This window comes from Psammomys obesus, unplaced genomic scaffold (assembly GCF_907164565.1).
Source record: "Psammomys obesus unplaced genomic scaffold, mPsaObe1.curated_primary_1811, whole genome shotgun sequence".
In the NCBI taxonomy this organism is placed as follows: Eukaryota; Metazoa; Chordata; class Mammalia; order Rodentia; family Muridae; genus Psammomys; species Psammomys obesus.
The window spans coordinates 4,953,623-4,966,268 of NW_026596256.1; the positions used below are offsets into that span (position 1 = coordinate 4,953,623).

At 42.6% G+C, this 12,646-nt stretch overlaps 1 protein-coding gene across 1 annotated transcript; it reads right to left on the reverse strand.

Annotated features, from left to right (window-relative positions):
- Positions 1-157: 157 nt before the first annotated feature.
- Rfxap (regulatory factor X associated protein) lies at positions 158-5,048 on the reverse strand. The gene is made up of 3 exons (XM_055596703.1): positions 4,421-5,048; positions 3,144-3,251; positions 158-1,357 (listed from the first exon to the last, which is right to left on the reverse strand). Exons 1-3 carry the CDS (start codon positions 4,826-4,828, stop codon positions 1,247-1,249), a joined length of 627 nt encoding a protein of 208 aa, XP_055452678.1. The 5' UTR covers positions 4,829-5,048; the 3' UTR covers positions 158-1,246.
- Positions 5,049-12,646: the final 7,598 nt, after the last annotated feature.

The following is a 12,646-nucleotide window of genomic DNA, read 5'->3' on the forward strand; positions in this document are numbered from 1 at the left end:
TGGTGTAAAGCTGGGAGGGGGGGGGTGAGCCGAGGGCCTTGCACATGCCAGGCAGGCGCTCTAGGGCTAAGCTGTATCTGCAACCCTGTGAGTACTTATCATAGCTACGAGTTTAACATCATATACATTTCAGAGTGTAAGAATCAACCAACTGACATTTCTGCAGTTTCCTTGACACATTTATTAAGTAACTCATGGATATACTCTCTTGACATTTGATTCAGTATCTTACAGTATTTTTGCCTTTTTAAAGTTTTTCTAGAATAAAGTACAAAAACGTACCCAGATAATCCACCATTCCTTTAACAGTACGTGGGAATAAGTGTTCAATTTTGAAAATCACTGACAAGATGCTGAGTGTTACTCTATCTTCAGGATCTCCTTTGTGAAGAACATTAAGAATGACTGTAAGACAATTCTGTCCTGGCCTTGTTGGGCTGAGTATACCTGAACTGTTTACAAATTCAACTGAGGAGATGACGTGCTTTAAAGATGACACTGCCAACAGAGGGACCAACATCAATGCATCTCTCTACATGAAGAGATCAGTTGACCACCTTCCTCATGCTTATGTTAACATGCTTAGTTTTCACAGCTCCAGTTTAACTAGAGAGAAAAATTATTACGAGGACCTGACCTTGTGGTGACCTCAGGTCATGAGCGCAGCAGAGGCGCATTAATGGCAAGGTAACATTTAGTTGGTGCAATATCACAGATTGCAGAATGTTAAAATTCTTGGCCCCTCACTACAGCCTAACTATGTTCAAGGTAATTATGATAACCCAAAACACAATTCCTTTCCAGGTGCCTCCACATGAGAATCATGGTGCTAGGTAATTTGAGATTCCTATTAACTTTATGACTTCCACAGAAAGTAACTGCCTCATTAGCTTCAGTAAGAACAACTGAAGAAAAACATTAAAAAATGTAAAGGTGATATTTTTTTCAAACTTAAAGTGATATGAAAGTATTAAATGCAAAAATGAAATACTTATTTATCCTTAAACACACACGCACATTTAAAGGAAAATATTTTTTCTATAAGATTCTCTCCGTCTCACTTTTGAGAAAGGAACTTGCTATGTAGCCCAGGCTGGCTTTGAACTTGGGAGCCTCTTGGCTCAGTCTTCCAAGTGCAGGAACTCCAGGTGTGTACCACCAATAGCCGATTAGCAGGACATTGTCTTTACTATAAGACACATCCATCCATTACAGTAAGAAAAAGCACAGCAGAGTTCATAAGCCCTCACACCGCTCCTCCTGGTAACTGCTGCTGTCTTTGCTCCAAAACTTGTTGATTTAGTAGCTGCTGCTGTTTCTGTAAAAACTGGACAACTTCTGGACTTCTTAGTAATGACTTAAAGAGAAAAGAGGGAAAATGATTATTAATAGAAATATCCACTTTTTGTTTGAGAGTAGTCTCACATAATAGCCAGGCTGGCTTTCAACCCACAGCAATGCTCCTTGCCCTTTCAAGTGTTGGGATGTTTTTATAACAAAGCATCAAACATACTGACCAATCTTTTATATTTCACATACTTATTTTTCCTATGTCTCTGTAGTTCAATTTTCAGCACTGCCTTCATCTACATGTTTTTTATATTGTCAAGTTTAAAATCTTTTGTGATACTTTAATATTATAAAGCCTCACTTTAGAAAATCTGAGATAAAAATCTAAATTCATTTTTAAAAAATTTCTACCAAACAACTTATATAGAAAGTATATCATGAGTTGGAGTCTTTCTCTCCTTCAAATTATTATCCAAATATTCGAGTATCTATCAAACAATTGTCCATTTCCTGACTGACTTCTGGTAATTTTTATTAGTTTTATAACAGAGACCCTTACAATACTATTCCATATACTCAGAGTCTGTTTTAAAATCTTATCTTGCTCAGGCAAGGGTTGGTCAGTGAAGAAACAGGGCTCAACCGTTCCTTCTGATGCAGTACTAGGGGTAGGGGACACTCCAGTGTGTCCAGTAATGAGGCACCATGCAGTTCTGATGGCCAAAGAACGATTTTTAAAGTCTTACAAAGAAAACCAGTTCCACTAACAACTACTTTACAAGAAAGCACTATAGGACTCTGCTGGGTAAGGCTGAAGTCCGACGTTTCCAGAGAGCCTCTAGCTCAGTCTATAATAGTAGACACCCTTTCTCAGTGAGGATCTCTCTTCGTCTGATCTTGGGAGACCCAGATCCTGTAGGAGGGTCACATAGCCTTCAGGGAAGATTACAGGCCCAGCCCTTTCCTGAGAAGAAACCTGCTCACCAAGCACCTGGGGATTTTTGGAGATACCTCCCCCTATGACAATAAGATGTCTTGGTGTCTTTGTTTTCAATCAATGACCTTGAACTGGAGATTTTCAGACACCCACAGGATAATTATCCCCTATGTTCTCCTGGGATAGGATGTTTCTACTGCATGTAAATGAGGTACAGTAACAGTACATGTAAATCAAGTATTCCTAGCATTTCTAGCTGGAGCGAATCAAACACATTCTCCCTTGAAACCCCTCCCATAGCTCAAGGTTTATAAATCCCTGATTTTCACATGAAATAAACATGTTGTATGCTGCATGATACCACCAGCTTTCCACCACGAATGCCGGGGATTTGTAATTTATTCTGGGGATGGGAGGGCTCCCCTCCTCCCTGAAAATTCCTCTTTGAAGTCCCTGGAAAGCCCACCCACCTGCCACTGGGCCTTCCAGCGTTCCACCTGCCTTCCAGTCCACCAGGCCTGTACCTGACCAGATCTGCCTTTTGGCCCACTGGACCTGAGCCTCACCAGGCCTGTGTTTCTGATGCAAGTCAACCAGGCATGGGCTTTTGGTTGAATTCCTGCTGTTAATAGAATAGTTTAGCCAAAGGGCTATAATACTTCCTTATCATCTGATACCAACAATCTCATTTAAAAGAGCTATCTGTAACACCTGGTGGAAAAACTCACCTCTACCTCCCCAGTGAAACCAGGCGCCTATCAAAAGGGCCTTGCCCTGGTTATTCTGGACATGACCCGGAACCTGTGATCTCCTTCCTGCTTTCAGCGTGATGTTAAGCAGCCCGTGTGCCATACCAGGGGGTGGGAGGGTAACCACCCAGGCAACCAACACAGGATGAAGAATGACAAGTACTTACCAGTCTTTTCTGATTTAAGACTTGCTCTAAAAGAGTAGGCCTTGCAGGGCGATCCCCGAAAGATCCTGTTCTTTGTTTGACAATGGAGAGTATGTTGTCTGTGCTTTCCTGGGATCAATAATAGAACATTTAATTCAGTATTGTAATCCACAACAGCAGGTATTTCAGTGATAATGAACATGTGTTTTGACTTTTTCCTTTTTGTTCAGTTTCTGTGAAACTTTAGGAAAGCCTCTTGGTAGAGTGCTGCCAATTAATTCTAAGTAAAACAACTCTTTTCTTCAGGCTTTCTACCCTGGGTTCTTTAGTCTAAGATCTCAAACTGAAGCTGCTAGGCTGTTTTCAATATTGCAAAAGAATAGCAAGTGATAAAAATATTCCTACAAGTTTTAAGTCTCAAATTATTAAAAAAAAATATTAAAGAGGATTCTAATATCACAAAAATAAAGACAATTTCTTCTAAGTCCCCCTAGAGCTACTCTTATTTATAAAACTCTTTCATTTAAGTGCACAGTACATGGAAGGCTAGGACTTACTTGACTGTAGAGAACCCTATGTCCTCACAACCCCAAGCTTTGCACTGTGTAGGGAGAATGTTAATACCACAAAAATCAAAGGTGCTTGTAGTAGAAATAATTTTGAGTCATGTAGGCCAAACTCCTACAAATGTTAGAATTCCCCTTCCAAAGGGAATTCTTGTGATAAGGAGTCTTCACACTTTTTTTCAAAATTTTCTTGGTTTTAAACAGCTCCTAACATTTGGGTGGATTTTGCGGAGTTTGAACTGAAATGCACACCACTTATAATTTTCATGAGCAAAATAAATCTGACCAAACACTAATTGGGCATTATTTTAATACACCAGACCAGGGGGCTGAGACTTAAGCGAGGTGTATAAGGGGCCGAAGTCTACACAGCTAGCAGCAGAATCCCAATTGCAGAGCATCGGCTTAGATCCTCCCATGCGACTTAGATCAAGCCCAAACCACCCCACTGCCAATCCAACTTTTCTCGGGGTGGGAGTAGGGGTTCCTAAGAAAACAAAACGAAAGAAGGCCACTACGGAACAGCAAGAACAGGGTATGTAAACAGGCAGGACGCCACAGGGTAGGGACTGGGAAGTGGTGCCAACTTCAGCTAGGGCTCTTGCCGTCAGCTCACCGGAGGATGAGCCCAGCCCCTTGGGAACAGGTGGGCAGACCCAACGTTTGTGCAGAGTGGGGTCGCACCCACCTGCCCCGGCCCCCGGAGGTGGTGGAGGGGGACGAGGAGCATACCTCCAGTTTGACGCTGCCTGAGCTGGCCGCCGAGGGGCCGCCGGAGCCCAGCGCCTGGTCGCTCTTCTTCTTCTTGTACTTGTCCTTGTACATCTTGTTGCGGTGCTTCTTGCACATCCAGGGCTTGCGCTGCTTGGCCACCTGGCTGGTGGTCTCGCGGCAGCCCTCGTAGGTGCAGGTCTTGGAGCCCCGCCTGCGCGCCGCGCCGCAGCCCTCGGCGCCGTCGTCCTCCAGCTCCTCGGGGCTGGCCGCACTCTCGCCGCCGCCCGCGGGGTCCGATGTGTCCAGCAGGTCGGCGTCATCGTCCCCCGCCTCGTCCTCGGCGTCCGCACCCGCCGTCGGCGCCGCCTCGTTCCCCGCCGGGCTCGGCCTCAGCGCGCCGTCCGCCGCGGCCTCGTCCTGCCGCATCACCAGCACCGTCACGGGAGGGGCCGTCCCCGGACTAGCGGTGCCCGGCCCCGAACCCTCGGATACAGCCTGCGCCTCCGTGCTGCCGCCACAGCTCGGGTCCGCCGCCGCGGCCCGTCAGCACCGTACCTCGCCTGCCACCCGCTGTACGGGCGCCCAGGAGCCGGAGCCGCCGCCGGAACCACACTGCGCCGGCGCGGCGGAGGTCCGCGCGCTCAGGCTTCGGAGCTCGGGGGCGGGGCCGACAGTGCCAGCCAGCACCGACTGCGCCTGCGCGGAAGCCTGACCAGCGGACTCCAAGGCGGGGCTGAGCCACGCTGCCAGAACCTGCGCCTGCGCAGCTGTCGTAAGTTAGGGAGTGGCTCGCCGGCTGAGAAGCTAGGCGACTCTAGGGTGACTGCGCTTGCGCAGCTCTCGCCGCCTGTGGGCCCTGCGCTCACGGGTTCGGAGGACGGGAGTCCATGTGTCTGCATAGGGCCAGGCGACACTTTTTGCCTGGACCCACCCACCCTAAGGGGTTCAAAGCACTGCTCCCCTGGAGCGTCGCTGGGCAAATTAAGAGGTTCCTGAGAGACCCGAAGACGAGCTTGAAACAGCTCGAGAAGGAAATGGTGTATTTGGCTCCTGCATTCCAGGCAAGCCCCATCCTGGACGTGGAGAGCCTGGAGGCTCGCTTGCGCGAAGGCTCTTTCAGCTCAGCTTTCCTACTGACTTTCCTGCCTTCTCTGACGTTTCCAGTAGTGGTATTGCTGGATCACATGACAGTTGTGTTTTTGTTTTTCCCACAAGCTCCACACTCACTTCCATAGTGGGTGCACAGCAGTGTACACACGGTCCCTTTCTCCACCCTCCCGCCAGTGCTTGCTTTCTTGTCTCTGATAATAACCCTCCCAACTGGGATGAGATAACTCTGTGGTTTTGATTTGCACCTCTTCAGGATTAGTGACGTGTATTTTTACATGAACCTCTTGGCCTTTGTGTGCTTTCCTTTGAGAACTAATTGTATCGCCAATGTCAATTGAATTACTAGGGTTTTGTTATCATTATTTTTACTTTTTAACATTATATTTATTTAAATTCCTTAAGTAGGAATTTAATTCCTGGATTAAATTAAATTAAATTAAATTCCTGGATGCTAGCTGCTCATCAGATGTAGTTTGCAACTATTTTCTCCCATCCTAGACATTGCTTATTCTCACGTTCTTTACCGAACAGAAGCTTTTTAGTTTGATACACATTAAGTTGTCTCCCCCTCCCCACTTCTAATGTTTTGGAGGTTGTCTTATCAAAATAGATCTTTGCCTATTCCAATGTCTGGAAACACTTCTATTTATTTCTAGTGGTTCACAGTTTTAAGTCTTATATTTCAATCTTTAATTCATTTTGATTGATTTTTTGTAAATAGTGAGGGTTTAGTTTAAGGCAACAACGAATTTACTATATTCAAGAATGAACTACAGTGTACAAAAATGCTTATATTATAAAAATGTATTCATTTGGCTTAAGATTTTTTTTTTTTTTTTTTTGCATATAGTTATACAGTTTTCCCTGGTCTACTTAATGAATTGTGTCCTGTTCCAATGTGTGTTCTTAGCACATTTGCTGAAGATTACTTCTCCATAAATTTGTAGGTTTACTTCTAGGTTTTCTGTTCTCTTCCACTGATCTATGTGCCTGTTTTCATGCCCACAAAATATATTCATTAGTTCATCCTACTACACCCTCTCTCCAAGATGTTCCTATGTAGCCCTGTCTGGTCCTGGTGAAAGGAACAATTTAGCTTTACAGGTCTCTTTATAAATTTTATACCCCATGTTAAATTAAGTTCTCTCAGTACTTTTCCAGAAAGCAGAAGGACACGGACAAAAGGGAGAAATGGGCAAATTGAGACAAAATCCGCAGGCCCACTCTGTAGTAAGAGTGACCAGACCAATAATTTCAAGATAACATTGCGTAGCAACTAACCCAGATGGCCTCTATTCTCCTCTTGAATAGCCTTTGACCTTTGACCAAAGGCCCACAGCCCTACTCCTCATGGCCAGGGCAGGACTGATCGGACCTGAGCACCTAAAACCAACCAATTATTTTAAAAGTCAGCCACCCTACAGCCCCCTTCACCCAATCCTGTGTAGCCAAGACTGCAACCCCTGAGCTTGCCCTCCTTTTTCCTTTAAAAACCCAAGGCTTTTGTCTCTCGGGGCCACTCTTTGCTGACTTGCAGAGTGGTTCCCTCACGCATGGCCTGAATAAACCTCTTGGGTTTGCATCCACACGGTCTCTGAGAGTTTCCTTCAGTAGCCTTTCCAACAATTAGGCTCCTGCTGGGCCTAACACTGGAACTCCATATGTAGATCATTTTGGCTTTGCACTCAGAGATTTTCCTCTGCCTCCAGAGTGATGGGATTAAAGGCATGTACCATCAATTATGGTAATATAACAGATTTTTTTGATTACTACAGTTTTGTAGTATATTTTGAACACAGTTGCTGTAATGCTTTCTGATTTGTTCTTTATTATTTAGATTTTTTTGAGATGTCATTTAATTTTAGGATTTTCTTTTTCATTCAGAAAATTACTATTTCTAGGATTTTGGTAAAGACTACATTGAATCTACAGTTTGTTTTCGGCAATGTGAACATTTATGCAAAGATATACAAGAGAGGAGTCAACCTGGACTGTTGCTCCTCAGGTGCCATCCACTATTTGTTTCTTTGTTTTTCTTCTAGTACAGGGTTTCTCACTGTGCTAGCCAAGTACCCTAGGCTGGATAGACAGTGAACCCCAGGAGACAACCTGTATTTGTCTTTCTTGCACTGGGATTAACAGTGCTTTGTTAAGCCACATGCATAGCTTGTGTGTGTGTGTGTGTGTGTGTGTGTGTGTGTGTGTGTGTGTGTATAGCATAGAATATATGTGATTCTGGATGTGCATATAGGGGTCCGGAAGCCAGGGGTCAGTCCGGTGTCTTACATGATGGTTTCCCACTTTATCTTTTTGATAGAGGGTGGCTTACTGAACTTAGAGCTCACTGATCAGTTAGTTAAACTGTTTGGCAAACTTTGTTGAACCTACCCCATCCCTAGAGTTACAGACATGGGTTACCATGCCCGGCTTTCAAATGGGTTCTAGGGATGGAATTCTGGTCTTCATCATTGCAAGGCAGCACTTTACCCGTTAAGCTCTATCCCCAGTTGAGCCCTGCCCCCCTTTTAAAAGTGAGGTCTTGGGGATCAAATTCAGGTCATCATGCTTGCAAGGTAAGCTCTTGACCAACCTAAGCCACCTTTCTATTGTCAAAGATTTTTACAAAACTCTGTTTTATCTGTCATATTGGCCTTCATGCATGTAGTTTACAATGTCACCTTCATCCTAATATTGTTACAAAAAACATTTCCTTTTAGATGCCATTTTCATCTGGCTTTGATATCAGGGTAATTCTAGTCTTATCCCATTTGATTTTTGAAGATAATTGGTATTCATTATTCTTCAACTGTTTGGTAGAACTCAGCAGTGAAGCCATCTGATGCTGGGTTTTGCTTTGGGGTTTTTTTGTTGTTGCTGATCAATTTCATAATTTTTTATTGCTCTATAGGTTTCTTATTTCTTCATGATTCAATCTTCATAAGATATATGTGTAGAAATTTGTCCATTTGCTATCTCCTAGGTTACCAGTCTGTTGACACTTAGTTATTTATAATATTTCATAATAATTCTTTGTAATTCTGTGATGTTGTTTCCAATGCTTCTTCTCTCATCTCTGATTTTGAGTATTGTTTAAAGCTGTTGTTTTTTAAAATTTTATTTCCACAAACATAAAGTTCCTTCATTGTAAATATACACTGTAAAGAATCAATACATTTATAGAGGTACACAGCCAACCTTATAAGATATTTTGGTTCCTTGTTTTCCACAGTGGAGATCCAGGCTGGGCTTTGTGAATGCTAGGCAAGAGCTCTGCCACTAGAGCTAGACCCTCACACATTCCCTTCACCACACAGGATAGCTTTCTTGTCTCTTCTGAAGCAATCCCTGCTTTAAATCTCAGCCCCAAGAAACCATTGGAATGTCGCCTTTTGTGAACCTTTTTATCAATGTTGCAGACAAAAGCCAGGATTCTGAGCTTTAGTTTCTCAATAGTGTTGAAGTTGGCATAAATTGTCTCTAAGCTTTTTCCTTAAGTTTGAATGTAAAAAGACTATTCCAAACTCACAGTGGCTTACTTTAAGGTTTTTAAAATTGTCATGATACAAAGGTAAAAAATTGTCCGGAAACCCTAAGGTCGAAGTCTGCCATTACTAGAAATCCCTGAGCTTGGCACAAAATAAAGGACTCCCTTTGTCAGGGAGGCTTTCTCTTAGCCCAGATCCCCATACCCTCTACCTGAGAAATGTCATGTAATCCTTAGGGAAATTACAGGTCCAACTCTCTTTCTCCTGATAAGAGCCTCTCCATGGATTGAGGCATCTCAGTACCTTAGCCCTTCAGCCAATGACATCTGCCCACTCTGGATATCCCAACCACCTCTCCAAAGTTCTACATAACCCTCTTTCACTCCCAAGAAAATTGATCTGCTTCCCCGAAGCTGATTCTGGAAGGTCATTTCCATTTGTGCTTATGGGCCACTGATTCTCTAGTTCATTGCTTCTGCTCTCTTGTTCTTGAGGACCAGGGCCAACGACCTGAGGAATGAGGGAGAGCCACAAAATACTGCTCAGGAAAATGTTGTCCTCTGGGTTTTTTGGAGCTTTATTTCTGAAGTTTCCAATGTCAAGCACAGCTTACATTCTATAAATTTGTTAATCTGTGCTTTGTTATAGAGGTGCTAGCCCTGAATTAGGAAAAAAAAAAAAAAAAACAAACAAACCAATGTAAAAGAATGATGAATTTTGGTTAATTATAACACAGTGTTCTGTTAAGAGGAACTTAGAGCTGGTCCAGGTGGTATATATGTCTGTGTTCTTAGCATGAAGATTTGGTGGTGAGAAAGTTATAAGTTCAAGACCACTCTGAGCCCCTGTCTCAAAAGAAATAATTAAAAAGAATCCCCTAAAAAACAACAAAAAAATATCTCAAGTTACATTTCCTCCTAAAAATTCCATAAATCATTGATTCATACATATTTCTAGAAGTTAAACACACATGAAGACTATTTTTGCATAAGTAACAGTGAATGAATAGATTGGGGAAAGATGTAGGTAGGAAGTTATAGGGATATTTAGTTAGAGCTCTGTAATCTGTGAATATCATAATTAAATGGAAAAAGTAAGTCACCAAAAAAACGAACGCACAGTTTGAAAACAGAAATTTGATAACGTGTTATATAGCACATAACTTGAAATAAATGTTACTTGAAGTTCAGTAAGATGTCTATTTCTTGTGTTGGTGATTTAATGTTCTGCTATCAAGACTATTACAGTTGGTTTAAAGTTGCCATGTTTGTACTTGAGGTGCTTTGTGACTTTGGCAGTAGACACGCCCAAACCATTCTTATCCTTATGTATTAGGAGCTGGTGGCATGTAGCTCCTTTCCAAACAAGTGGGTGGGAAAGGCTTAGCTCAGTCTCAGACCCTCTTAATTAAACTGATTAATCTTTCTTTGCCCTCAAAGTTCTTTCCAAGAATAATTAACTTTTTTTAGACTTAATTAACTTCTGTTGAAAATACTGGCAAGCATGTCTCACCTTTGTTTAAAACCATATAGTCTGTTAGTGTCAAATGTTCACCATAGCATCCAAATGGGGGCAGTATATTTCCACGTTAGTTTTGCTCAGTCCATCCCTTGGATGCTAGCTAGATAATGCTGCAAAGCTGAAAAACCTGAAGGTCCTTTGTGAACAAACGCTTTCCTCTACAGTTCATAACGTTCTTAAAGTGCTCCTCTTCAAAGTGATGGTATTAAGAGGTGGGCCCACGAGAGATGATCAACTTCTCGTACTGTTTGGACGGTACTGGCAAGCCCAGCTGCCATCTTTATACGATCTGGCTCATAGTAGCATCAGGTTTTGTGAACTGATCCCGAGGAAACACTCAGCAGGGTAGTGAGAAGCTGGGGTAACCCTTCAGCTTAGGCTTTCCTCCTTCAAATGAATTTGGAACTTCACAAGATGCTGCCTCTCATAGGTGGTGTTTCCCTCGGGACACCTCTTAGAGAGATTAAAAACTCTACATAGAAAAGTTGAATTTGAGTAGGTGAGTGTGTGTGTGTGTGTGTGTGTGTGTGTATGCACATGCACATGTGTTTGTATATGTTACTCGTGTAAATGTGTTTACGTGTGCATGCATATGTGTTACATGTGTGTATGTGTGTGAATAAGGAACCACCACAATTAGATTTGAGTTTTAGAAATGAATGAATAAAGGCTGGGGATGTGGCTTAGTTGCCTAGCATGTGTAATCCCTATACCACAAAAGAAAAGGATGTAGGATGGGAGGCAAGACTACCCACCGTTCCCCTGTGGAGTCTCCTGATAAAGCACTACTTAGTGCTTTCCTTCTAGAACATTATTTTAATATACTTGTCTTTTTCCTGTCTGAATTCTTGAATAATTATGAAATAAGTGAATCTTATATCTGATCTAGTATCTAAACACAAACTATCTAATACCCCTACTAATGAGCTCTATGGTAAAACATCATATTTTGCCTTTCATGTCTAGGGGGTCTTCACATTCTTATTTTCATTTAGTTTCCCTTGACTATGTTCTCCAAGATTTAACCTAAATCCTAAGAAAATCACATTTATCTAGCTTGGTTCTGTCTCTTTTTTTCCAGTTTTCTTCTGCTTATATTCTGACATTAACACTCAAGTGTTTTTTTAAAACCACTCCACCGTTTCTGTAGTATTTTGAGAAAACATGTTTCCTAGAGACAGTATTTTTAAATTACCACCTTTAAATATTTTAAAAATTACATTTATTCAATATGTGGGGTTCCCAGGGTCATCCTGGGAACAAAATCCAGATCTTCTGCAAAAACACTAAGTGCTCTTAACCTCCGAGCCAACTCTCCAACCGTTCACCACGTTCTTATCTTCAGAGAGCACCAAGGCAATTAGGTTCATCTTTATAGGACATGTCCTACCACCTACTATAATTATAAATTGCTACCAAAAGGTCTGGCCCAGTCTGCAGCTTCCCAAGAGCTTCAAGGGCTTAAAACAGACCCCCAACTTGGCAGATCTGACATGAGGATGGTGGCCCAGGTGTTTAGAGACTGCAATGCTTTCCACACTGCTGAGATGGCTCTGCATTTAGAAAGAAAAGGGAACAGAGGCATCTCTGACAAAAGATTTTTTTTTTTTACTCTAAATTTTGCAGAACTTAAGTGTCTGAAACAACACTGTAGGATTTGAGTTGCGTGAATGATGTTATAGCAATGACCCTCAATTTGTTCCTATCTTTCTATAATCACCCTGACACAGAATCTCCTTTAGTGTGGGCTTTGGTGTAGGGCTTGCCAGAGCCCACATGTCTGTGCCAAAGCCCTCCATATCTGGCAGCTGTGTGGAGCTATAAAATGGCTGCTTGATTCTAGCCTGCTTGGAATCCATGAAGCACAGTGTGCTTAGCACGACATGGTGATTTTTCACCCCTGGACCACAGGTGTCCTTTGTTCTTTAGATGTGTGCTCAAACGTTTAGATTTGGCAGGTATGGCATGAGAACTTGCCTCCCACTTACTTAAGAACTTTCCTCCCAGTTTGAGAATATCCTGCTTTGTGGCTTTCACTGAAATTAGTTCCTGAAACTAGTTCCTCCCCCCGAATTGCCCATTCTCACCCCTTATATGCTGTGACCTAAGGAGCATTAAATGAGACTTG